Source organism: Heptranchias perlo, chromosome 4 (assembly GCF_035084215.1).
Source record: "Heptranchias perlo isolate sHepPer1 chromosome 4, sHepPer1.hap1, whole genome shotgun sequence".
NCBI lineage: Eukaryota > Metazoa > Chordata > Chondrichthyes > Hexanchiformes > Hexanchidae > Heptranchias > Heptranchias perlo.
Genome location: NC_090328.1, coordinates 64,409,299 through 64,436,912, shown reverse-complemented (window position 1 = coordinate 64,436,912; position 27,614 = coordinate 64,409,299). Strand labels below are relative to the sequence as shown.

The 27,614-nt window shown below is 41.4% G+C and overlaps 1 protein-coding gene across 1 annotated transcript in view; it reads right to left on the bottom strand.

Moving 5' to 3' along the window:
* Positions 1–13,844: 13,844 nt before the first annotated feature.
* Positions 13,845–27,614, bottom strand: part of prdm6 (PR domain containing 6) — a 176,445-nt gene continuing 162,675 nt past the window's right edge. Inside the window, exon 7 of the mRNA XM_067982195.1 lies at positions 13,845–14,459. Coding sequence (XP_067838296.1) covers positions 14,345–14,459 — 115 coding nt within the window. The 3' untranslated portion in view covers positions 13,845–14,344. The remainder of the gene's footprint in view (positions 14,460–27,614) is intronic.

Below are 27,614 nucleotides of genomic sequence, written 5' to 3'. Positions count from 1 at the left end.
TTTAAAAGAATGAGAGGTGATCTCATTGAAACATATAAGATTCTGAGGAGGCTTGACAGGCTAGATGTTGAGAAGTTGTTTCCCCTGGCTGGAGAGTCTAGAACTAAGCAGCATAGTCTCAGGATAAGGGGTCGGCTATTTACATAAGAACATAAGAAATAGGAGCAGGAGTAGGCCAATTGGCCCCACGAGCCTGCTCCGCCATTCAATAAGATCATGGCTGATTTAAGACTGAGATGAGGAGGAATTTCTTCACGCAGACGGTTGTGAATCTTTGGAATTCTCTACCCCAGAGGGCTGTGGATGATAAGTCATTGAGTATATTCAAGGCTGAGATAGATAGATTTTTCGACTCTGGGGAATCGAGGGATATGGGGATTGGGCAGAAAATTGGAGTTGAAGTAGAAGATGAGCCATGATCTTATTGAATGGTGGAGTAGGCTTGAGGATCCATATGGCCTACTCCTGCTCCTATTCCTTATGTTCTTATGATCCCATGTGCTTTTTTAACAGCCTTCTCAACTTGTCTTGCTACCTTCAAAGATTTGTGTATGTGCACCCCCAGGTCTCTCTGTTCCTGCAGCCCCTTTAAAATTGTACCATTTAGTTTATATTGCCTCTCCTCATTCTTCCTGCCAAAATGCATCACTTCACATTTCTCTGCATTAAATTTCATCTGCCACATGTCCGCCCATTTCACCAGGCTGTCTATGCCCTTCTGAAGTCTGTTACTATTCTCCACATTGTTTACTACATTTCTGAGTTTTGTGTCATCTGCACACTTTGAAATTACACCCTCTATACCCAAGTCCAGGTCATTAATATATATCAAAAAGAGTAGTGGTCCTAATACTGACCACTGGGGAACACCATTGTATACTTCCCTCCGGTCTGAAGAACAACCATTCATTGCTAATCTCTGCTTTCTGTCCCTTAGCCAATTTTGTATCTATGCTGCCACTGTCCCTTTAATCCCATGGGCTTTAATTTTGCTAACAAGTCTATTATGTGGTACTTTATCAAATGCCTTTTGAAAGTCCAGATACACAACATCAACTGCACTACCCTCATCAACCCCCTTCATTATTTCATCAAAGAACTCAATTTTCCTTTAACAAATCCATTCCGACTTTCATTTATTAGCCCGTACTTTTCCAAATGCCAATTAATTTTATCCCGGATTATTGTCTCGAGAAGTTTCCCCACTACCAACGTTAGGCTGATTGGCCTGTGATTGCTGGGTTTCTACCTCTTCCCCTTTTTTGAACAGGGGTGTAACATTTGCAGTCTTCCGGCACCATCCCCATATCTAAGGAGGATCGGAAGATTGTGGCCAGAGCTTCCACAATTTCCACCCTTACTTCCCTCAGTAACCTAAGATGCACCTCATCTTGACCAGGTGACTTTTCTACTTTGAATACTGCCAATCTTTTAAGTTCCTCCTCTTTATCTATTTTTATCCTATCCAATATCGCTTTACTGCTAGAAGGGCAGCATCTGTTGTTTGATTAAATTATTAAATTATGAAACTGGTTTTCTGTGGATGGCCACCACAGTTAGTAATGTAAATTAAGTGGCTAGTCCCTAGGTGTGCACCTTGGGATTATCATGAAAAATTTGTCATTTTCAGAGTTTATTACCCATTACAGGAATCAATATTTTTAAGGTATATGAAAGCATGAATTTGGTTGTTGAGTGTGTTCATTTCAATTTAAGATTGTGCCCCCAGAATGTGGGAGAGTTAAGGTGGTGATGTTAGGAAAAAAAGGGTTTGAAAATTGGCTTTATACATTTTAAATTAAAGACGTGTGATGTGGATTTACTTTGACTGTTAAATACAGAGTTTTTAGTCTGAAAAGAAGCAGCTTTGGAGAATCATGTCTGGAAACTGCTATTGTGTGATTCGCTCCACCCCCACACCCAATGTTTTACACAAGTAAGAAGTAATTAACCCTTACTTCTGGTAGTCAAATTGCATTGCTGAAGTTAATTACATTTACTAGTTTTTTTTAAGAAGTTGGTTTCACATCCTTTGAGCTTCCAGCACTCCAATCTGCTGAGTCATAGCTATCCAATTGGAAAGAGCAGTCACTGTATAAACAGTTCCACTGTTCCTTAACAAAAACAATGACATTCATGATGGCCCTCTGATTCTTGTAGTTCCTAGAGTCCTGCACCACAAACTCATTCGGACAGTCCATGATATTATTAGACAATGGCAAGATAAGCACTGATAAATATCCCTTAGTGATTGACAGCCTTTGAAGGTACATGGACAAAAGAGCTGAATTCCAGAGGTGAGGTGAGAATGACTGCCCTTGATATCAAGGCAGCATTTGACCGAGTGTGGCACCAAGGAGCCCTAGTAAAATTGAAGTCAATGGGAATCAGGGGGAAAACTCTCCAGCGGCTACAGTCATACCTGGCACAAAGGAAGATGGTAGTGGTTGTTGGATGCCAATCATCTCAGCCCCAGGGCATTGCTGCAGGAGTTCCTCAGGGCAGTGTCCCAAACCCAACCATCTTCAGCTGCTTCATCAATGACCTTCCCTCCAACATAAGGTCAGAAATGGGAATGTTCGCTGATGATTGCACAGTGTTCAGTTCCATTTGCAACCCCTCAAATAATGAAGCAGTCCGAGCCCACATGCAGCAAGACTTGGACAACATCCAGGATTGGGCTCATAAGTGGCAAATAACATTCGCGCCAGACAAGTGCCAGGCAATGACCATCTCCAACAAGAGAGAGTCTAACCACCTCCCCTTGACATTCAATGGCATTACCATCGCTGAATCCCCCACCATCAACATCCTGGGGGTCACCATTGACCAGAAACTTAACTGGACCAGCCATATAAATACTGTGGCTGCAAAAGCAGGACAGAGGCTGGCTTTTCTGCAGCGAGTGACTCACCTCCTGACTCCCCAAAGCCTTTCCACCATCTACAAGGCACAAGTCAGGAGTGTGATGGAATACTCTCCACTTGCCTGGATGAATGCAGCTCCAACAACACTCAAGAAGCTCGACACCATCCAGGACAAAGCAGCCTGCTTGATTGGGACCACATCCACCACACTAAACATTCACTCCCTTCACCACCGGCGCACAGTGGCTGCAGTGTGTACTATCCACAGGATGCACTGCAGCAACTCACCAAGGCTTCTTCAACAGCACCTCCCAAACCCGCTACCTCTACCACCTAGAAGGACAAGAGCAGCAGGTACATGGGAACAACACCACCTGCACGTTCCCCTCCAAGTCACACACCATCCCGGCTTGGAAATATATCGCCGTTCCTTCATCGTCGCTGGGTCAAAGTCCTGGAGCTCCCTTCCTAACAGCACTGTGGGAGAACCTTCACCACACGGACTGCAGCAGTTCAAGAAGGCGGCTCACCACCACCTTCTCAAGGGCAATTAGGGATGGGCAATAAATGCTGGCCTTGCCAGCGTCATCCACATCCCATGAATGAATTTAAAAAAAACTAAATTCATCAGGGGTTCCTAGAACCGCCAATGGTATTGTTCTGTTTTCACAGGTGTGATACTTCTAAGCCTAGCAGTGGGTGCTGGTATTAAGAATGAGGAGGTCAGGAGCATTGTTTACAATCTAATGAATGCAGACCTGTTGGTTCTTGTGTCATCATCTCTGGCCAAGACCTGCAGGCAGATCTGGATGTGGCATTCTTTAAAAAAATATGAATACTGTAGGAAACAGTACTACTGATATCTTGGATGGCAAAACATTGACAAATTAGGGATTCCGTACTTAAAGGAATGATAGGCAGACTGGGAATATCAGAACAAGGAGTGTCCCTGGTTTTAATAAAAGAAAAGGCAGAAAGATTAGGACAGGTTAGGGATAATGGCAATAATCAATTGGAACAACAAAGACTATGAAGAACAATTGATCTCAAAGGTGATTATGTAGTGAGGGTTTCTACTTAAATCAGATTCAAAAAGGAATTAAATGGCAACAATTAAATCCCAAATTTTATATTAGACAAACAAATGAAAATCAGATGGAAATATGGTTTGGTGTGAGGTGCGAAGATTTGGATGGGTATGTTATGCCCGGAAGCCTTGCAAGCAAAGTGACATTGTTTTGTGACTGATTCCTGTGATTGTGGCAACACCATTGCTATCTGCTGATGATAAACTGATGGAAATATTTAAAGTGGAATCAATATGCTTGTTGGAGGATGATATACACAAGGAATTTGTGAATTATCTGAAGATATTAGTGAGGGAAAAAGAAGTGTTCTGGTTTGCATCAGACACTTCGTGCACAGTTCCAGGAAAAGTGGTGTCTGGCTATACGGCTGTGATGTGCTGTTAGCTTATGATTTCACCCTGGATGAAGAATCCCGCGGGGGTCCGATCACAGCGGGTCGGCTTGTTGGGCCTGGCGGAAACACTCCTGCTCCTCTTGGCCCACGAGCAGTGCAATAAAAGCACGTACTTGTTGATCTCGGCTTTCTTGTCTTTTCTTACGTGGCATCATTACGTGACAACGGATGAACGGACACCGCGCAACAATCGCCAAACAGGAGGGTTCCCTCCCAGTCGGGGAACACTTCAGCAGTCGTGGACATTCATCCACCGACCTTCGGGTAAGCGTACTCCAAGGCGGCCTTCGAGACACACGACAACGCAAAATCGTCGAGCAGAAATTGATAGCCAAGTTCCGCGCCCATGAGGACGGCCTCAACCGGGATCTTGGGTTCATGTCACGCTACACGTTACCCCACCAGCGAACAAATGTTATCTGTTTTTAATATAACGGGTCAGTTGCTGCCTTTTCTATGTTTCTACCTCTCTATCTCTTTTTTTTTTGTTTGTTGTTTTTTTGGTGATTTGTATATTCTGAGACCTGGCAGTTAACACCTGTCTGTCTGCACACTGATTGCCTTGGCAACGGGCAGTTGAAAAAACTGTCTGTAATCACCAAGCATTGTTCTGTGAATTATAAATGCGATTTCATTTCGAGGATTTCATTTTCACATCGTTCACCTGACGAAGGAGGAAGCCTCCGAAAGCTTGTGAATTTAAAATAAAATTGCTGGACTATAACTTGGTGTTGTAAAATTGTTTACAATACGTGGCATGAAGCAGAAGGCCAGGGAATCCCGGCCCCCAGGAGTTAATTGTACTATTGAATTTGAAAAGGATGTTGTTAATTCGGAGAGAGGAAGGCATTGCATTACAACAAATACCTGCAAGGTGATACCATGGGGTAACTTTAAACGTTGAGCTGGGAAGAGAGCGGTGGAGGGGTGGGGGGAATTTCCGGACAGGAAGCCCGGAAGTATGGGTTTCCCGAATGTTCTTACGATTTTGACGTAAGGACGTCTTTCAAATATTTTCTGTAGGTTACCAGCCAGATTAACAGGCTGGCTGTCAGTCGGACAGGGGAGCAGCAGAGGAGCGGATGCCAACAGGTAAGTCTGAGATGGAAGCGGGGGGGTGGTCAGTCATCACGGTCGTCAGTCATCAGAGGGTCATAGGGCTCTGGGGTCATCGGGGGGTCATGGGGCTCGGTGGTCAATGGGGCTTGGCGTTCATCGGGGGGTCATGAGGATCGGGGGTCATCGGGGGGTCATGGGGGTCGGACATAGGGGCTCGGTCATCAGGGGGTCGGAGATCGTGGGGGGCGTTGGATATGATGGGGGGGTCCGCCAATCGCGGGGGTCCGATGGCGGCAAGTAAGCTTGTTGGGCTTGGAGGAAACACTCACTCCTGCTCCTCCTGGCTCACAAGCGGTGCAATAAAGGCATTTCCCTGTTGATTTGGGCCTTCTCACCTCCTCTTATGTGGCGCAAAGCAGAAGACCTGGGAATCCTGGCCCCCAAGAGATAAAAGTAAAAATGCTGTTAAAATGGAGGCCTGCAGCCTCCTGAAAAGATTTTACTGACCGACCCGCCTCCTGAGGGTGGGTTGGTCGCCCACCCCTTAACCCGCATCTGTTAAAACCAGAAGTGGGCGGGTTGGAGTTGGGTTTTACTTTTTTACAATTTTTACCTTCCCACCCATCCCCCACCCACCCATTCTTGGGGTTAAAATTTACCCACATATGTCCGGTTTGGCAGTTAACATTTTGCCTCACACCAACCAGAATGACTAAATTGGGGACAAGATATTGGTGCCTGTTGGGGCCCACAAGTAAGCATTACCCTCTAGACAGGAGCCTTATGGGTGGTTGTAAATTTTGGTCGCCCCTCGTCTTGTTATTCACAGCCCGTTCGTCTGGCTATTGTGGGAGATTGATAGCTGCTAATTATGGGAGGTTGGCAGCTTGCTAGATCTAGTCAAGGACTTCTTGGCCTGTTGGAAAAGTATGCTGCTGTAAAATATCAAATAAACACGTTTAGGTGTTCTAAGCTATATCTTACAGTATCTTACAGGGGCTGATGAAGAATGTGCAGCAGCACACTTCTAACATCACTGCAGTCATGTGTGAGGGATTTACTTAAATGCAGAACACGATGGAATGATTCCCATCTTTAAGAGTCAGCCATAGGGGAGTCACAAAGGACTAATTGTTCACGGCAATTTTTGGAATTAAAAAAAAACTTGTGAATATATTTTCTCCTAACAGCATATATGGTTCGTATAGAAACTAAAATAGCTGAATTGTCTGCTAATTCACTGGAAAGTCAACTGTAATTGAAGCAGAACAGGGACAGCCCCCCAAAAAAAGCGTCATTAAAAAGCATCTCTTGTGATACAAACTTTCATTGAAGCTCAGGGAACAACAAGGCATCTAAGTGAAGATTCTTGGGGTAGTTGGTAAGTCAAATTAAAAGTAATAATGGGGTTGGCTTTGAAGAACCACAAATACAGTACTTTGCAGTTGAAGTGATGCAAGATGAAAGAAGACATGGCAGGGAGATCAGCAGAACCAGAACTGGATGGCACCTGCCATTATGCCTCCAGCCAGACCTGCAAGCCCCGGTATACTTGCTTGTTGACAATTATGGCACATGGACTCCATAGGCTGCAGGTCAGAACAGAGTTAGTTGAAGACCTGTGCCAGCTACTGCAAGGATGCCTGCAGCCAACCTGTACAATAGGGTCCGAAATGCCAATTGCATTCATTATCACTTTATCCTTCAACTTTTCTTTTTCTCTGCTTCCTTCCAGGCTTGCATTGGGAGCATCTGCTGTATTCGCCAAAAGTGCAGTTCACAGATGTACAAAGATGACTGATGCATAGATCAGTATAGCCAGCACTTTAATCTCCTTTCCTACTGAATAGCAACAGCAGCATGACTTGGCTGCCCAATGTCACCACATTGCTCCATTTCCCAAATACAGGGACCATTGATGACAGCCATATAGCCATCCTACAACCCATCCAGTGCGTCAATGCATTATGTAGGTAGGTTATGTTACAATGATTTTATGTGTGAATTCTTCAGAGGATGTGACTGTGCCAAGGATGTCAGTTGTAAGTTGCTGCTTAAATGTGTACCGCACTGGCATTTGGGTATGCACGGTCAACAATAAAAGCACTGTAAGGTTGCACGAGTAATTGGCATGGGCAAATGTGGAACAGGCTGATGGGCAACACTTTAGACATGAGTAACAAGTGAAATTTTGCATTGCTTATTTATTTTGTAATATATTCTGAGTAGCTGGGGTAGCTGAATCTCTTTTATTTATGTATATCTGTATGTATGTGAGAGAGAACAGAAAAACAACATGAGAGAGTTAACTTAAAGGAGGGAAATCTTGGAAGGGCTGTGCCATCAATCAAGTAAGGAAAGAGATTTCTATGTAACAAGTCCTGAATTTAGACATGGTCTACAAGCAGCAGCTCTTTGGTAACAGTAAGTACCATCGCAAAGATTTTTGATGAAGGAGGAAAGCTGCAAATTAGTGTAAACTTTTCTTAAGTTTGGAGTTTTTGGTTCTCACTATAAGAACTTATCCTGTAGCAGATGGAGGAGTTATTTGATAATTTTATTGTGGCTAACTCAATGAAATAACTTAGGTGGCAAATAAAAGTTGTTTTTAACCACACTCGGTTGACTCTTGTGCCTAATTGAGGTATAAAGAGGCACCATAGAGGCAGGAAAGGTATCAAATATAGACACACACCGTATCCATTCAACCCAAGCAGATTTATAGTGGAATGTCAAAGTACCTAATTCCTGCAATCCACGTGCATACTGGGCCATCTACCTGCTAGAAGGTACTGGTGTGTCATCTTACTTTAAGGTGTCCCGTCTTCTTCTGCATCTGTTCCTAGGCTGTGCACATATTATGCGTAACATTGACCCTGGCTGCTACCTTGCCAGGTATGGCGCACTGCTGTCTTCTAGGGAAGTTACCCTGGAATGTCAAGCAGGGCAATCCTCCACATACCCATTTCATGCAGTGGCACATCCACTTCACCAGCCATTAAAGAGCAGGTTCAGCTATTGCATTCCCATAGATAGGTTCAGCCACTACATTCCCATAGACACTCTTTCCTGCCTCCATGTTTATTTTACTTCTCCTTGAGTTTTGTCATGCATTTCTTTTGGAAATCCTGAAACAATGTCTTTCCCACAGCACACTTTATGTGCCATATCCTGTTAAATTTTGGCTGCAATCCTTCAAGGGCTGCTCACATGTGAAATTTCTACCTTCCACCTCTGGGAAGCTCCAGCTCCTGGTAAAATATGGGCTGGGAGCTTACTATAACTAAATAATTTGGTCAGACCTTGGGAAATCATGCAGATCCAGCCCATTACAATATCAGTGAGCTTTAAACCTGCTGCTCAGGGGCCTCACCATTTTAATGGCTATGTAAAAAAAAAATTGCTTTATTTTTGCTGGTGAGTTTCTGAGGAATTTAACACTTATTCACTAAGGCAGGTACAGTGCCTTTATTCTGTCTCAATAATGTCTATGGGCCAGATTTTGCTGTGAAAATAACACTGAGGCTAACTGCGCTCACTGTTATTTCTGTGCAAATCGTACAGCAACGTCCGGCGACCGCACTTGCGCTGTTAAATGGGGAAATCCGGAAGTTGCTGTCCCAGATGCCCTGCTCCTCCGTAAACTCCGTGAAGACGGCATCTCGCCGGCTGGCTCCCCATTCAAATGAATGGAACAGCGTGAAGTTCCTGCACTGACGCCATAGATACGGACTAATCTCACCTGAAAAAGTTACAGCATGTCCACTCTGATGTAAATACCCTTTTAATGGTGAGGTAAGTCTTACTGACTGCCAACAACCTCTCTGGCACTGAAAATTAACTTTAACAAATGAGTCTCATTCCTTCAGATTTTAATTGTTGTACATTTAAAAAAAATTAAATATATTTTTATTTTCTTTCTGTCTCTTTTATCTTTGTCTCTTAATTCAATCTTTCTTTCCCTCTCTTTATTTTGCTTTCTGTACCTAATTTGACATTGAATTCACTATTCTAACTTCCACTTCCTGGTTCAGTCTCTGCGTGGCTTATTAACGATGCTTCAATCTGATTGATTAAGGGGATAGACAGCTGCTTGCCCTGTTCACACAGGTCCCAGATGTCCTGTAAAGGGTGCCGTTCTTTTTGGTTTTCTAATTTAGAGGAACTTGCTGTGCAAAAGCTTATAGAAAGTCTATGGGCAAGTGCAAGTCTAATGAACAGCGAGTACTGTTCATTCACCGCTCACAGCAAAATCCAGCCCAATATTATTGAAAAATCTTCCTGAATGCATTTGACTAAACAAAGTCAGTGAGGATAATTTTAACCTTCACTGTCTGGGCAGTAATCTGGTGGAGCGAATTGCTCACCCATTGTCGAACTTGACCGATTGACATCCCATTGAAATCAGTGCGATGACAATTGAGCAGGTTCCACAATGGGCAGGTGATCCAATTTGCCAGATTTCCACCAAGGCGGTGAAGGTAAAAATTACCCCCAGTCTCTCTAGCACAAAAATATCTGTCGTTGTGTTATTGTGAATGGAAAGCCCTAAAGATATTCCATTTGAAACCAATGCAGAGAAAATATTTGTGTGATGTCTACAATGAATAATTATATTTTTGACAGTCACTTTAGCCAGGAGCGTTGTACTACTTAATTCAAAAATTGGTTCATAATTAGTCAATAAATCTAGAGATTTCCAGTTAGTGGGTCTGTTGCAACCAGATAATATAACTTCACACAGTTATGTACAGAAAGTTAGAGTTAATCGTATAAAATAAAATGAATGTACAGAGGTTACAACAGCAACAGTATGAAATAGGCGTACGATATTGAATTTCAATTGACTGATCTCAGTCACAAAATCTTTTCCACCTTTATTATTTGATTTCATAAATTCTTTCTAAAAATTGCTTTGATTGAATACCATGTTTAAGCTAATCAAGAAAGAAAAATATAAAAGAGGATTATGTGTTGATAATATTTCCCATTATATCTATGCAAAATATTAGCTATAGCTATTTTTGGCATATTGTTTTTAAAATTCTGATTAATAAACTACAACCATATTCAATACATAAAGTAAATGAATGTCATTTGTGTCTAAGTTTTTTTGCCCACTTACATTGAGAAACTTCCATATAATAATTAAGATCTCATTAAAGTAAAACTACTCTGTAAAAGGATAATGCAATACTGGTTTACAGTATTAAAATAGTTATATGAGGTTCTGTGTTAATTTGATAGACATTGGAAAAGTTTATTATTGAAGTTTTTGGGTTGATTATGCACATCATTTTTCCTGCAGGTATGACTGTGCAAAATGAGGCAGAAAGACAAGAAAAAAAGGGGGGACTGTTTGAAAAGGAAATGTTTATTGATCAATAAATCACAGTCACTCTCTGTGACTCCCAGAAAGTTATCATTCTCAGGGCCATAAAAAGACCTCTTCCATGCTGCAGCTTCTCCTCCTGGTTTACCATCTCAATCAAAGCCACTGGGCTGTCAAGTAGTCAAGAATTCAAGCCGTTAGTTATTAGACCAGTAATAGAAAAGCTTTCTCTTGGTTTGCTTATGAAGCTGTCTGTGTCACTGAGTCCACACGATGCATCCAAAATTGGGGTGGCCATCTTCAAGTCACTCAATGCTTTAGTTTTATTTGGACAGAAGTTGTATCAAAAAATAAAAAGTATTCATCTTTGAAATGGTAATGTCTAGTCCGTATGTATATATTAAATTTAGCTTTCTTTTTATTCATCTAACCTTTCTATAGAATGACATATTAAAACATATGTACATCATACAAGTCATATTAAAAACACTTGACCTTATCTTTTTTGGCACAGATTAGTACAGTGCGTTGATTTTTTTCTGTGACTTAGTTCTTAGGGAACTGCATTAAAGGCAATGAGGTTGCTTTGAGCTAGAATTCATCCTGGCCATATTTGTTTAACAGTACAAAAAAGAACCCTCTGTATATTTCAATAGAAAATGTTCAGAAAATAGTTTGAGGTAATAAAATGTACTCAGGAAAAGCAACAGTTGAATGAAAATTGATTATGAACCATTAAACAAAATTGGTCCATAATAATACTTGTTGCATCCTTATACCTCTAGCGCAGCTATCAGTGACAAAAGATGTAGTTTGTGCTATTTATATGAATGGTATACCACTGTTTTTAATTACTTCTAGATTGGTCATTGGGTAGTTCTTACATTGTCAATGCCACAATTCAGGATTAATATCCAAAGCCTAATGCTGCAATTGGCGGGCATGGATATTAGTTGGAAGTTGCATATCAGCAAGAATAATTCCACTTTTGTGGTGAGCTAAACATTGTATTTTTCACACATGACTAGTTTTATTTTTGTGTTTTTTTATTTGTAACAGCCTTACATATGACAACCATCATGCCAAGCCAGCTCCAATACCAACTTTTGAGTCGTTCAGAATGTGGTACTTTATGTGGTACATTGTGACTATGTCATGTATTTAGTACTTGTATCCAGCATAGGTATGGAACCATGATCAATTGTTAATGGGTGGCCGAGTAGTATCTAAAATTCTGATTGGTTAGCCAGTAGTCATTAATTCATGGCACAAATCAACACATTAAAAAAAAGTTCTTAACATAAAAAGCACAATGAAAAAAGTGGCATTACACAAGATAGTTCATAATTCCTGTCCACAGAAAAATGCAGAAGAGAAATGTTTGCAGAAAATAAATGTATAAAAGGTATAGCCTCAGTCATTTTCATAGTGGCTGTAATGTGGTAAGGAGGTGCCACAATAGGACAGTCAATACTTGAAAAAGAATTGAAAAGCTTTGTGGCTTTCAAAATACAGTGCTTATTTCCTACCATATGCCATCTATAGAAAATATTGTCTTTGTGTTTCCCATGCTGAATGATCAAATTTAGTCATGTAAAATTGTACTGTCACAAACATTTCTTAATTCATTTGAAGTAAACTTAAAAAAAAAATAAACAATAGTGCAGAAATACCATGGCAGCCACCCAAAGGGATAAAACACAGTGCCATTGCCTTGTGATTTAAAAAGCCCCCTGGATTTATTCCAGCACAGAGTGCTCTCAGTCATACAATATTGCTCAACAGTCATGCAGAAAAAAGATGCCTTCTGAATATCACTCCTGTGGCCAGTGCAGTGGTGGTTCAGGGACGCTGGTGTACTGCGTGTACCTTTAAGGCACATTTATCCATCTTGATTTAAAGTATTCAGAGTATAAATAACCATGGTTTTTTTTTGGTCTGTAGATTTTGCTGTGATTAAATTATTTTTTTGTTTATTGGCTGATGTGTCAAATATCAGTCCTACAGTGTGGCCAGAAGTAAATGGAAATACAAATATGCAGTATTTAATAGAATTGGGTGCTATCAATTCAATTTTTTGTCTGTAGATATATAAACATTTTCATGTGTACTTCTATACGGCCCATTGTAGTAATGTCAGAGATATCGATGAAAACTTGTACGTGAAAGAAATGGCGAAAAATGTTAATGGATAAACAACATTTGTTCTGTGCAGAGGATGTACATCTCAATGACTCTTAAACATTTATAATGTTATTCAATAGGCTAGACAATTCTTTCTGAAGGTGCTGTTATGCTGCAAGAGCAGGACAAGCATGCCAATGCCACGTGAATGAAGTGACAGAACAGTGAAGCTTCTCTCACACCAAGTGTATTATGCATTATTCGAGTTTCAGATGAAACCAGAGTGATCAGTTAGTGTGGCTCATTTTTTCCAGCCACACAAGTAGCAACCTCAGTACTGGGAGCAGATCCATACCGGTAACATGATTGACCAAACTTCATTCACATTAGGTTGACTCCGGCTGTGATAACGGAGCTCACACAATATGAAAGTGTAGTCAGACCCTCTTGTTTGGAGGGTGTGAGAGGAAATTGTTATACTACAAACTCGGTGTTGGCTTTACCCTGCAACTAGATTGTACTGGTACCAAATTGCTAGTTTAACAACAGTGTTAAACACTTTTTCATTAGTTTTACATTAATTTTAGTGCTCAAAAGTAATAGACGTGTTTATAAGAATGAATCATGCAGGATAATGTAATCAAAAGAAGCATTTCGCCATTAACCCAAACACAGGCTGAATTATTATTCAGCCAAAGAATATATGGCCAAATGTTTGTTCCAACTTACTTATGTGCCTCTGATATAGTGGCTCTGCTGGCAGACAGGTTGGCAGCTGTCCTGCAGCAGCAATACATTTTCAATTAATGTTGCTTTGATGCAGTTTTACGTTTTGAAATATCTGATCAGTAAATAGGAAAATTTGTCTGCTTTGTTTTTGAAAGGTCTGTAATACTAAACAGCACAGAGAGCTCGAATTGAACAAGGAAAAGATACTGAACATACCTTTGTTTGTATTTTACAATGAATCTGGGGCTCTTTAATTCAAAATGCAAAGTCTTGCTTTTCATGTTATCATGTAGACATTACCACTGGAAAAAAGAAAGGAAAAAGGATCCTTGTTCCTCAAGTCATGCTAAAAAGGTGCAATAAAACAATGTGCATTCTCAGTCACAATTGTGGGTTGCTGAACCCACTAATTAATAGTTTTTCTTGCTTTGGTATTAAATAACAATTAAAAGGTTCTTAGAAATGTAATATATTCTGGGCATAAGAATCTATGCAAGTCTCCCATTATTTGACTTTGTCCACTGAAATGAGTTGTACTTCTAATCATAAATAAATAATCTTTTTTTTCTGGGCTCTTTCTCTCTCTCCCATGCCAAGATCAATATCTTTTAACATCTTACTTATTTTATTACTGCTTTTGGTTTTCTGGGACTGATTGAAAGTTGCTCAGAGGAAATCTTTGGTTTTGCTTAAGTGTCCATGACATTTAATCATGACTTTCCTTGCAGTTTAATTCCAGCCAGTCAATCAGTTAATCCACTTCAATTGATTCTGTGCTCTCTGTTATTGGCTTGCACTCGTTGGGCATCCGCTGGTGTCGACTCAGCTGCGTGGCTTGTGTGAAGCTCCGATCGCACTTCTCGCACCTGTGGAGGCAATGAGAAAATTGAGACAGGGAGCTACATTTAAAGGATGATGGGCATTTTCTCATCCCGACTAATCTGAACAGACACTTAAAAGTGGCTCCAGATTTTACAAGGCTCCCGGGGTCTAATTGGTGGCTACTCCCCAGCCTTGATGCAAGTGACGGGACAAGGTCTGCTTGATTCAGAACAGAGGAATCTGTCAATAGGCAGGGAGGAAGGTGATTTCTCAAGAGATGCCTGTCCTGTTATGGCCCTGATCACTGTCAGTTCAAATAGATAAAGAACAAAAAGAGATTTTCAGGAGCATGCCATCAAAGGAGCAGGCCTGTCAGATGCTCAAGAGCCCTAGGAGAAATTGATGACAGACTGAATCTCACCTTTCACTAATTCAAAATCACATGGAAGGGGCTGTAAATGGCACATCAGGCTCAGGAAAATACTCTCAACGCTTAAATACAGAATGATGCTTTAGATATCTTGGTAGTCTTGAAATCAGAAGCATAGCTCCTTTCAGCAGCATCCAAGAATCCCTCATTGCTGGAAAATGCAATTTAATGTCAGATTTTCAGACTATTCTATCAGCTGAAAACTGCCAAAAAATCAATTTTTTTTTTAACAGATTGTACATTCCAAAGAGCTCCTAGGCAGCACTGTTTGAAAGGCAGCAGTTGTTTGTATGTAAATATTTAATAAATGTCCAATTCTTACATTCTATCACATTGTAAAAGCATATAAAAGGGTAAATGAATGTTGGAATTGGCCAGGGTTTAATGATATTTTAAAAAGCTGCACCTAATCACCTTACAGCACAAGTTAAAAGGTTTGTGCTCAAAATATGGAAACAGAATATTATTAATTGTGTGTGTTGCTAGATGCATTTTGTGTCCATTATATTCAAAGAAGGCATTTTTCACCTGTGACAATTTCTTCTCCTACAAAGGAATTGTAAACAAAATTTTATATTAAATCAAACTAGTTCCTGGTAGTGTGGAAATGGAATTTGGATTATACAGGTGCAGAATCTGACAATGGAGCTGGGCTAATAAACCAACATCATGCAATTCCAGGGAAAGGGTATTTAAAGCACCAGTGCTCCACAATCTCTTTTTTTTTACAAAAGGCTATAAGTCCCAGCAAGTCTGTCCCTTTTTCAATACCTCTCAAACCTATCATCCTCATCAACAACCCATCATCAACACATGCACCAATCCCTTCTCTATCCAGAAGCACATCTTACTGCCTTTGAAGCCAATATATACTATCAGCTTCAGTAGCTCCTGTGGTAACTTGTTCCACAGTTTTATTAACCTTTATGTAAAAATGGTTCTAATTGAATTCCATTCTTACTCCTAATTTGTTAATTTTTAAACTTGTAAGAAAAAGAATGCCTCAGTTGGAAGTGAACAGCGGTGCTGGCATTGCCCATATTTTAATATCCACAGGTGATTATGTTCTTACTGTTAGTTTCATCATGACAGGAAAACGACTTAAAAATTGTGCAAATGTAAGGAATCTTACAACACCAGGTTATAGTCCAACTGTTTTATTTGAAAATCACAAGCTTTCGGAGGCTTTCTCCTTCGTCTGGTGAGCAAGTGCTCACCTGACGAAGGAGAAAGCCTCCGAAAGCTTCTGATTTTCAAATAAAACAGTTGGACTATAACCTGGTGTTGTAAGATTCCTTACATTTGTCAACCCCAGTCCATCACCGGCATCTCCACATCATAAAAATTGTACATCCTGCTTCCCCTCCCCTCCTGAAATAAACAGAATGTAACGCAGACATATTATTCATGACGACAAATTCAGAGCTGAGTTTCCTAGTTTATGAACCCTTTATCATAGTAATCAATTTGCTTGGATTATCTTTGTCTTTAGAATCTTCAAAACCTCAATCGGGTACAAAAAAATTTAAAAGGAGTCTACCTTGTAAAACTGAGATTTTAAAGGACTGATTTTCCTGACCTTTGCTACTGGGAAACAGCCGTATCCTGGGCGCAAAGTACATGAAAGAGGATGGAGACCTGGTTCACTGGGTCTCTTCCCCTCCCCACTCCCCCTGCCAACTTTTATGTTGCCCCAGGATTTCTGGGGCTTTCCTGAGGGCACAGAGCTTGGCTTTTGTTAGGTGCAGACCTAACCAAGCCATTTAAATGAGGCAGGAGAGGGTCCTCTTAGCATAATTTTCTTCATTGAATGTCAGCTGGGCATCCAAGTGCAGGACACCAAGAAAATGTGGTGCTGCGACCTGCCCCCAGAACCTGGCATACTGGAGCGTTTGCCGGGGTCCTGGGGGCAGGCTGAAGATGGTCAAGTAGGTTCTTCAGGTGGAATCAGGATCTTTTGGATGCCGACGGAGAGGCCTGCAGCTGTACCCGACTTTACTTTCCCTTCAACTGGCACTAGGCCCTGCCAGTGGTCGTCACTTTGGATGCACTGCCCCTGTACAGTGCTGGGATGGGTGGGTGGAGGGAAAACATAAATACCCTATATTCTCCTTGATTTTGAAGCTAGGTCCATTTGTGCATATTTAAATATATGTATAAATTTTACACCAGAGCTTACAAAAGCCGCAGCATTTTTAGAGTGAAATCTATGATCAAAAAAGGGTGAAGGTAGACAACCAAAATGTTGACATATCTCATCAAATTCTGAGGAAACCTGCTATATATTTCTGGCATCTTGTGTTGTTATGATAGATCACCGTCCCATTTAAACATATGGAGCTGCGTTATTTCTTCAGAGCAAGCTGCATCAAAAGTGCATTTTTATACCAAAATAACTGAGTTTAACTCCAAAGGCTGTACTACACAGTGAAAACACTGAACAGCTGCTCTCTATCTTCTCACATATAAAAACCATCACTTCCAAAAAAAAGGATGTCATCGAGGGGCTGTAATAGAAAGGTCACAGAATAGCATCATATACAAGGAGTTACAGAGCCTCTGTGCGGAATTGTTAAGGAAAGATTCATTCTAATGGTAACAAATCCAAGAAATTCTTTATGGAATTTACTCTAAATAGCCCAAAAGATCAGTCAGAACTGGAAAGGCCTCCCCTCTCTGTGCAGTTCATGGAACTATATGTACCTCAGACTAATGGGGTGGAGCCTTGTTACTTGTCTGAAAGAACATCAAAGAGCAATAAATCCTAGCTGCACTAAACCCTCTGCCTTAGCCAAATGGTTTTTAAGAGGCAATATCAGATTGATTGGGAAGCCATAAGATTCAATAGAGTAATGAGAACAAAAGCAAATTTATTGAATCTTGTATAGGATGCACTAATAGGATAATAAACATGGCAGAAACATTCAGCCCACTTTCTGATGCCTATAGGCCTTAAAAAGAGGAAGACTCCTAATCCAGAGGAAAAACTGTAGACATCACATTTTTTATAGAATAGTAGAATCACCCTAGAATTATGCAGCGCGGAGAAAGGCTATTTGGCCCATTGAGCCTGTGCTATCTCTCTGAAAGAGCTATCCATTTAGTTCCATTACCCAGCCCTTTCCCCACATACCTTTTTATTTTCTTCTTTCAAATATTTTTGCATTTCCCTTTTAAAAGCTACAATGGATCTGCTTCCAATAATGTTTCATGTTCCATGTTCTAACAACTGCATAAATATTTCTCCTATTTGCTCCCTTTGTTCTTTTGCTGTTGAACCTAAATTTATGCTTTCAACTCGCTACCCAATGAAAAGCCTTTCTTAACCTTCCCTTTTCTAGTGAAAAAAAGCCTTCTTTTCTCTAGCCTCTAACCTGTCTATATCCCTTTGCACCCTCTTTGCGTCCTCCTCACAGCTTACTTTCCCACCTAGCGTTGTATCATCAGCAAACTTGGATACATCACACTCGGTCCCCTCATCTAAGTCAATGACATCCTTCCTTAAGGAGAGTGCCCAAAACTGGATATAATTTTGATATAAAGGTGGAAAACTGGGTGGTATATTGGGTTAGACTCTGCCCCTTCACCTCTGCGACTTGGGTTCAAATGAAAGCCCAGACGAAGAGGATGAAAGCAACCTCTGTTTGCTGGCTGCGGGGGTCCAATGTGAAATGAGTTTGGGTGGTCTCAATCCAGTTGTTACTGGACATGGCCCTACAGCACAAAACTCTGCCTAATTGGGCACTAATCACTCAGAGATGGCTGGTTTGGGAAGATGTGCGCTTCTGAGGTTGGGGCTGAGGCAGGTTGCTGGGCCAGAGTACAAAGAGCTGTATACTGTATCTTAATTGTAAACAATTTTACAACACCAAGTTATAGTCCAGCAATTTTATTTTAAATTCACAAGCTTTCGGAGGCTACCTCCTTCCTCAGGTGAACGATGTGGAATTTTATTTTAAATTCACAATTTTATTTTAAATTCACAATTTTACAACACCAAGTTATAGTCCAGCAATTTTATTTTAAATTCACAAGCTTTCGGAGGCTACCTCCTTCCTCAGGTGAACATCGTTCACCTGAGGAAGGAGGTAGCCTCCGAAAGCTTGTGAATTTAAAATAAAATTGCTGGACTATAACTTGGTGTTGTAAAATTGTTTACAATTGTCAACCCCAGTCCATCACCGGCATCTCCACATCATGACTACTGTATCTTACTGTGCTTTACCTGACCTGCGAGTGCTTGATGCTGACACTGGGTGCCTGAAATTGGAAGGTTTCTGTAGCCCAGCACTAACACTCATCATGAGCACAAAAATAAATGGATAGGGAAAAAATGAAGGACATTAAAATTAAAGTGAAGTAAATCATTAAAAAGGAGGAAAGTAGAGTTAAAATATCATGGAAGTCTTGCAATGTGAACAACTTCCCAATACTTTTATTTCTGCTCACTGAAAAGGTCAGCTTCCATTGGTAAGCTCATGCTTCCTATAAACCGAAACTTGACATTATGGGGGTAATTTTAACATTGGGTGATGGTGTAAAACGGCCGATATCAAATTAACCACCCATTATACACCACATCCGATTTTCCCGTCCACTGACTTCAATGGAAAGAAAAATCAGGCGAACATAAGAACATAAGAAATAGGAGCAGGAGTAGGTCAGTTGTATAATGGATAGCTAATTTAATATCGCTCGTTTTACACCATCGCCCAAAGTTAAAATTACCTTCTATGTGTGATGTATCTGGGATAGTGTGATACAGGACAAACAATCTAACCTTATGTGCCCGATGTTCTTGGCGGGGGGGCTATCGGGCGCGTGGGTAACGCGCCCGGTGAAATCAGTCAGCTCTCCGCGCGATCGTAGCCCAATTGGATCCACTTACCTGTTCTTCCGGGTTCCCCACTGCTGATCTGCGCGTCGGGCGGGCTGCGCATGCGCGGTAAGATGTGTCAGCTGGAGGAGCTCTATTTAAAGGGGCAGTCCTCCACTGACAGATGCTGCAACAAATAGAAAAAATTACAGCATGGAGCAGCCCAGGGGGAAGGCTGCTCCCAGTTTAATGATGCCTCACTCCAGGTATCAATACATGGGGTGAGGAGGAGGGGGAGGCCCCGGGAAGAAGCGGCCTGCCTCTGCCACCAAGAAGGCCTGGCTCGAGGTGGCAGAGGAGGTCACCTGCACCACCAACATATCGCCCACCTGCATACAATGCAGGTGGCGCTCCAATGACCTCAGTAGGTCAGCCAAAGTGAGTACACTTACTCTTTCCCCTACACTCCGTCTGCCACATCACCGCCCCCACCCCACATCTCCTTCTGCACTGCCAACACTACTCTGTCACATCATCCCTCATACCCACTCAAACCTCATCCTCATCTTACTGCACCTACTCACCTCGCCAGTACTCATCCCGCCACTACCACTCAACCCAATCCTCATACAATCTCATGGCTCTATCTCATACTCACCCTCTCGTGCATCCCTTTCACGGTCAGCCTCACTCAACCTGCCACTACCTGTGCTGCAGCCACAGGGCATGCATCACATGTGTGCAGTAGGCAGCGTAAGGCAAACATGTCGTGAGCATGAAGGGGATGCACAAGGGTGTTTGAGGGTTTGTCATGGTTGTTACTTATATTGAATTTCTGACCTACTCACATTACATATTATATTGGCACCACTACTGCCATGTCTTCGCGAATCTTGTCTGGTTTGTGCAATAATGCCCTTTCCTGAGGATCACTATGAAGACCCACAACTGATGACACCCATTGTGTCACTGCAGAGTGGGTGTAGGTGTATTTGCAGGGCTCTTTTGTGCAGACGGCTGAGAGACGTCAGCGATGTCCCCGGTGGCACCCTGGAAGGATGCGGAGGAGAAGTTGTTGAGGGCAGTGGTGACTTTGACAGCGACAGGTAAGAAGATGGTGCTCGGGCCATCCAGGAGCAGCTTGGCATGAAGGAGGCTGCAGATGTCCACGACTACATGTCGAGTGAATCTGAGCCTCCGTGTGCACTGCTGCTCAGAGAGATCCAGGAAGCTGAGCCTCGGTCTGTGGACCCTGTGGCGAGGGTAGTGCCCTCTGCGACGCATCTCTCTCTGCGTTAGCCCTCCCTCCTGCTGTACAGGTGGATGTGTCACAGCACTCTGTTGTGGAGCACCACGTGTCAGAGGTGGACGGCGTGGATGGCGAGGCTGGTGATGCTGTTCGCTCTCCGAGGAGGTCATGACTGCAGCTACGGCGGCCCCCATCCGGAAGATGTACATCTGAGGGAGTCCGCAAGGTAGGTACATGTCTCTGGACCCCGGGGTAAGTGTTGGTGACTTTGATTGTCAGGAGGAGGGTGGTGGAGGCCAAACTTTGTCCCAAGTGACTGAGTGGTCTCCTGCAATGAGTGAGGGTCTCCCCCCACCCCCCCCCATCCCACCCCCATCCCACCCCACCTGTCAAATGGACCTTTGCAGCTGCCACAGGCTGACAGCTGCAACAGGTCCATTTGAACTTGGGAGTGTTTCCCCCAGTGTGGGAAACAGTCCCAGTTTGCTTTAAATTCCCACCCCTCCTCACATAATCCCTTAATCAGGTCAGTTAATGACCTGAACAAGCAAAGTAAATAGCGTCAAGTAGCATCCCACTGGCTTTAATTGCCTGTGGGATTCCCACCAGCGGGGGCTGCGCGCACACGCTGGAGCATCAGTGGGGAACCCGGAAGTGCGCGGGTTCGAGGTGGGCTCTGGTCCCGCTCCGGGATTTCCCGATTTTCGGGGCCCCCCCGCCAGGAACGCATCCGATAGCGGGTGCTAAAATGCTGCCCTATAATGTTGGGTTACCATGGTGCCTGGTCTATGCTAACCATGTGATTCCACAATCAACAACACTAGAGGGACTCAATTATCTTACAGTATCACATTCTTATATATTAACTTATAGATAGATGGAGTGTACTACAATTATCCCACATTGTTTGTAATTTTTGATAACAGTGAGTATTTTGCATGTGTATTAAAGAAACCAATAATTATGGTTTCTTGTTAATCTATGTACTTTTTGTATTAGTATAAAAAAGGATGACAGCAGTTCTGCAAAAAATGTTATAATTCTCATTTAAAATATTAAACTTTGACAAAAAAATATAGACTCAGTAATGAACTACCAGGTGCTTATTATTAGAGAACAGCATAATTAAGAATTAGATTATACTGTTCAATGATATTGGGCTAGATTTTTATTAATTGCCACAAAAATGCTGTTCTGTCTCCCCAACAAATCACATACTTATCAACCTGTTAACATTAACCAGGTCTTCTGTGAAACCTTTTCTCTTTTTAGCCCTTCAAAACATCACAAGCCCTTTAGTTTAATTTTCAGGCTAGTCAAGTTGACATAAACCTTTGGCTTTATGGAATCAAAATGAAATTAATTCTATTTCTGAAAATCTGATGGAATGTGTCTGCTTTCTTGTACTTTGCAGCCCAGCAAGATTTGTTATCGGCTGGATTTAGAGCAAGAGCTAGAACATTAGCAATAACAATTTCAGAGTATAAACAAGGGCTGTTAGTGAGGGGAAAGGGGAAGGGAGAAGGTTAAAGTTGCTTACTGGACATTGAATATTACTGCCAGCTTAAAACTACTATTGATTTGTGAAACCTTGGTCTGAATGGGTTAACGGCACAATCATCTTCGGTACTATGGCATAATAGAGTAAAATCTTGTCAATTGAAAAACACCATCCTTGATACATCAAACCGATCTGTTCAATGAAAGGGACCCCAAGAGCATTGTTCACATAAAGATTTCTGTTTTATTCATTAGTGCATGTGTGCAATGCTGTCCCCTCTCAGGGGTTCCCAAAGTGCTGATGACATTAGTGCAATGCTGAGCGTTTATTTGAAAACTGATTAGATACTGAAGCTGTTTTTAAAACCCACTGTCTTCCATCAGGGGATCTTCAAATTCTCAAACTGCAATCTTTTTTTAAATGTAACATGGTATCTGAAACAAATGAATTAGTTCCGGTCGCAAATCAAGTATAAGGGGCAGACCAGACATGATGGCCTAGAAATCACATTGTACTGTGCCTGTTTTCTGGGTGGAAAATGGATGCAAAGAGGTCCAATTTAGGGAGCCAGCCTTCCCTGCCAAATAGCGATGGAAACACGTCCAATGCCATACCCGATCATGCACTGTAGAGGCGTCCCTGGTGGTACCCTAAAACAGCCGTTGGACCCCTTGAATAAGCTGAGGGGCTTAATGCCTGTTTTAGGGCCCAAACCGGAAATTGGTTTACACTTGCGTTCATGATTACCTGGTCTACATGCGGCCTAAGCAGCATTCCTTAAAGGGACTGCTGGAGGCTGCCATCAAAAAGGTAAGTTTAAAAAAAACTACTAACCTGAATGTGGAGCCGGGTGGAGCTTGCCTCCCTTCCAATTTCTGCCCCTCACCTTAAGGTGTCACTGGTCTCACCTTAGGTTCTTGCTGGCATCTCAGGTGGTCAATCATGCTGCGTCCAGTGACCAGCTGTGACTGGCCCCCCTCAGCTCATGGTGGCTAACAAATAAGACCAGCGGACCAGTTTGCTGTGGTCCTGCTGCTGGCCTCTTTAGGCACATGCACCCTGATTCAATTTCTAGGCCGATGTATTGATGCTACAGGATTATAGGAATGAGATAAGAAGCATCAGGTTTAAGAGTAGCCAACTGTAGATGTGCAGGTCTCCCTCCATCAGCTGGTCTCCATGGTATAAATAACCCTGGCTTTCTTATCCCGATAACACCATAGATCCCCAAAAATGTAGGCCTTTAATTGCCATCAGGACAAGGGAATCAGTTTTACTTCTGTGGATAGTTCAGTGATAGTGCTGCTAATAAAAGATCAGGGACTTGACATGAAAGGTGGTAACAGAAAAACTGAGTCCATCATGATTTTTACATTAAATGTAGCTTTGGATGGTCTAACTGGCAAGATCATTATAAAAATACATTTTGTAAGAGGATGCCACTTTTAAAATTGTTAAAAGAAGTTCAAATCGGAAATTGGCATAAACTTAATCTGTCATCCACTGCCTTTGCAGTTTATGACAATTCACTTCCCTAGCTGCATTGCACTATGTAATAATATTTCTATTAGTAGAAACTTCAGGCTGTTCTAATAATTTCTAATGACACAGGACATTCAAGACATAACTATACAGATTCAGGGTTGTGAAGGGCAAACAGAATTCAATATTTCTTTACACAGAGCATATCTTACAGCTGGAACAGGTTTCCAGGATGGGTGGTTGAGACTGGAACACTGGACTCATTTAAGAAACAATTAGAAGCTGCAACTAAAAGCTGACATGTTCAGCATTGTGAAAGGATGAGATCAAATGGGCTGAAGGGCAGACTTCATCTTATCTGAACCTATCTTATGGTCTTATCATCCTGCTGGGCTGTGATGCCCCTACCCCATAATTTAATAACTTGCCAACATTCACTGTCCAACCTCACACATGAATAATGGCCCCTGGGGGGGTGAGTTAGTTGAGGGAGGACATAATTTGTGTAACTACTCCCCAGCATAAGTCAATGTCTTCAGGAGAGAAGGGGAAAAAAATTGGAAGACAAATGTCACTTTGCACTTATACAATTATTTCATATCGATTTATTAACAATCTCCTCAGTGCCCAAAGACTAGGGCAGAATAATATTTTTGATGACTTGCATTCATTTCTAAAGTAATAATTTTATACTCTGTGTAACAGAATAGAGTGTGACCGCATTCAACTTATTGCCAGTTTTACTGCATTTTGAAACCAGAGTGACTTCCAAGTCACACTATGTCCAGTCCCCGACATGTACAACTGTTTCATTGTGAACAGGGCAAAATTGGAATGTTGATGTTATTCTATTTGCGGTATGGTTTGCAAAGGATCCTTTTGCAGTAACCACAATCCAAATTGCAATCATGCTAGTGTACTCCAGATCATGAAATGATGCAAATCATGCCAATACATTTTAGGCTGATTCATGAACATGGTAATATTTTAAAATAAATTTCACTGGACTTTTACAGCCATCATAACTTGAAGAGATCTACTTGTGGTGGAATCAGGATCAAACTGAAACTGAGTTGAAATTTTTCAGGATTCTGGTACTAGAACCAATTTGAACAGGGTAACAGTGATTGAATTTGCTGTTCCTGCTGCCAATCCTTATCAATGCTATCTTGTATCTCCCACAAAGGTTTCTTAGTCTCCTTCCATCCTAATATCGGATCACTCTTGCCTGTGTAATTGCTCTTTCTCTCCTCCACTGCATCACTCCCTCCTACTTATCTTAACTCCTGACACCACGCCCCCCACCCCAACCCAGCATCCAATAATTCTTCTTTAGCTTGCTATTTCCTAGCATCTGAACACTGCTTGTCTCCCCCAGCATCACATCACTCCTGCCAGCATCAAATGCCTCCCTGCAGCCTAGGATAATCCTGACAGCTTCTCTTACCTCCTAGTCATTTCCTGTAAGTGAACACAAATGACAAAGAAAAAGAGAGAAAAGAAATTAAAGACAAAACAGCAAATAAGAAATAAAATGGGATTTATTTGACTGAATGAATTGTTAGAATCCACATCGCAGTTTCTGATGTAATTTTGATTAACAAATAAACCATGACTCCTGCTCCTGATTAGAGTAGTGGTTATGTTACTGGACTTGTAATCCAGAGGCTTTAACTAATAATCCAAGAGAATGTGAGTACAAATCTCACGACAGCAGTTTGAGAATTTGAATTCAATTTTTTTAAAATCTGGAAATAAAAAGCTGATACCAGTAAAAGTAACCATGAAGCTGTTAGATAATCATATAAACCCAACTGATTCACTAATTTTCTTTAGGGAAGGAAACCTGCTACCCTTACCCGGTCTGGCCTACACTGACTCCAGTCCCGCACCAATGTGGTTGACTCTTAACTGTTCTTTGAAGCAGCCTAGCAAGCCACTCAGTTGTAAGGATAGGCAATACATGGCAGCCGTGCCATTGATATCCACATCCCGAGAATGAATTTAAAAAGTGTAATTACTAATATATGTGTGAACAAAATATTTGCGTTTTTTAATGTTCAATTATGAATGTCAGAAAAAATTATACATAACATTTTTACCATTAACCTTTCTTCAGTCTTTCTAACATTACATCAAAGAAAGACCAATAAAATCACACACCAACAGAATGTTAAATTACTCACGTTAATTGCTGAAATGTGATAATTGTTAAATTTGTAAAATGGAACCTTCTTCCTCCTTTAGTTTAGCAGGCAGGACATTCTGGCTGTGGATTTCTCTACCACTTCAGTCAGTGCCAATTTTAACACCCAACAGGAGCTGTGCCTTGTGGATCAGCTAAATCACTCTTGTAGTTTTACTTATCCCTCTCCAGTCACTCCAGCTCCTCACCAGGAGGGATGTTCTGCTGGCATTTGGTGCTCTATCTAGAAGCCAGTCAGATTGTGGATGGTCAACTCTCAATGTCTGTAAAGACTGCCATTTTAACCCTAGGTGCCCCAACATTATGTTTGTCCAACAATGGAACTGAAAAAAAAGATTCAGATTGATTTGTTAATAAAACTTTATGAGAAGGCTTATTGTTCAAATATTAACTGTTCGAAGCAAAATGGGGATGCAAAAAATCATGTCAGGGAGCAACCAGAGACACTCAGGACTAGTATGTCTCAGACCTGTGGAACAGCAGAAAGGGAAACTGTAATTATGGTGGCACCTCATCATGACATTTGCCCCCGTGACAGGAGGCAGCAGGTGAAGGCTGTCACTTCTTGTTCAATGAAATGATTTTCCTGTGACTCTCTTAAATGCGAATGAGATATTGCATTTCTCTGGCAATGTGCAATATTTCAAAAAGTACCATTTTTGAATTATAAAAAATGGTATAATTACTGCCACTGATTTTATCGAAAAGAATACAAATAGAGAACAGAACACAGATTGAGATATATAATAGTCTCTAGTGTGTTAGTGACTTGTTCCTGATGAAATTGTGATTATACAAGTCTTTGAGACATCGTCACTTCATTCATCAAAATATATTCAACAACAACTACTTGCGTTTATATAGCAACTTTAACATACTAAAACGTCCCAAGGCGCTTCACAGGAGCATCATCAAACAAAATTTGATACGAAGCCACATAATGATATCTTGGGCCAGATTGTGCTGTCAAAATAACGGTGATGCTAATGGCGCTTGCCGTTATTTATGCATAAATGGTATAGCAACTTCAGGCGAGGAGCAGATGTGTGGTTAAACGCAGATATCAAAAAGTTGATGTCTGAGTTGAGCTGTTCCGCCGTTAGCTTCACGAAAACGACACCTCACAGGCGATAGATATGAACTAAACTTGCCAGAGAACATTAAGTCTCATCATTATAAGTGTAAGTACCCTTTTAACGACGTGATAATTGTTAATTACTGTCAATCAACCTTTCTGGTATTGAACATTAACTATTACAAGTACGGAGTCTCATTCCTCAGGTATTAATTATTGGAGATTTTAAAATGTCAAATTAAATTTTTTAAACATTTTACTTTCCCTTTCTGTTTTTTTTTCTCTCTGTCAATCCAATCTTTCTTTCCCTTTCTTTATTTTTCTTTCCAAACCTGATTTGATCTTGAATTCACCTAATCTAATTTACAATTCCTTCTCAGTCGTTCCGCTATTTATTTCTCAATTCTTCAATCTGATTAGTTAAGGAGATACACAGTTGG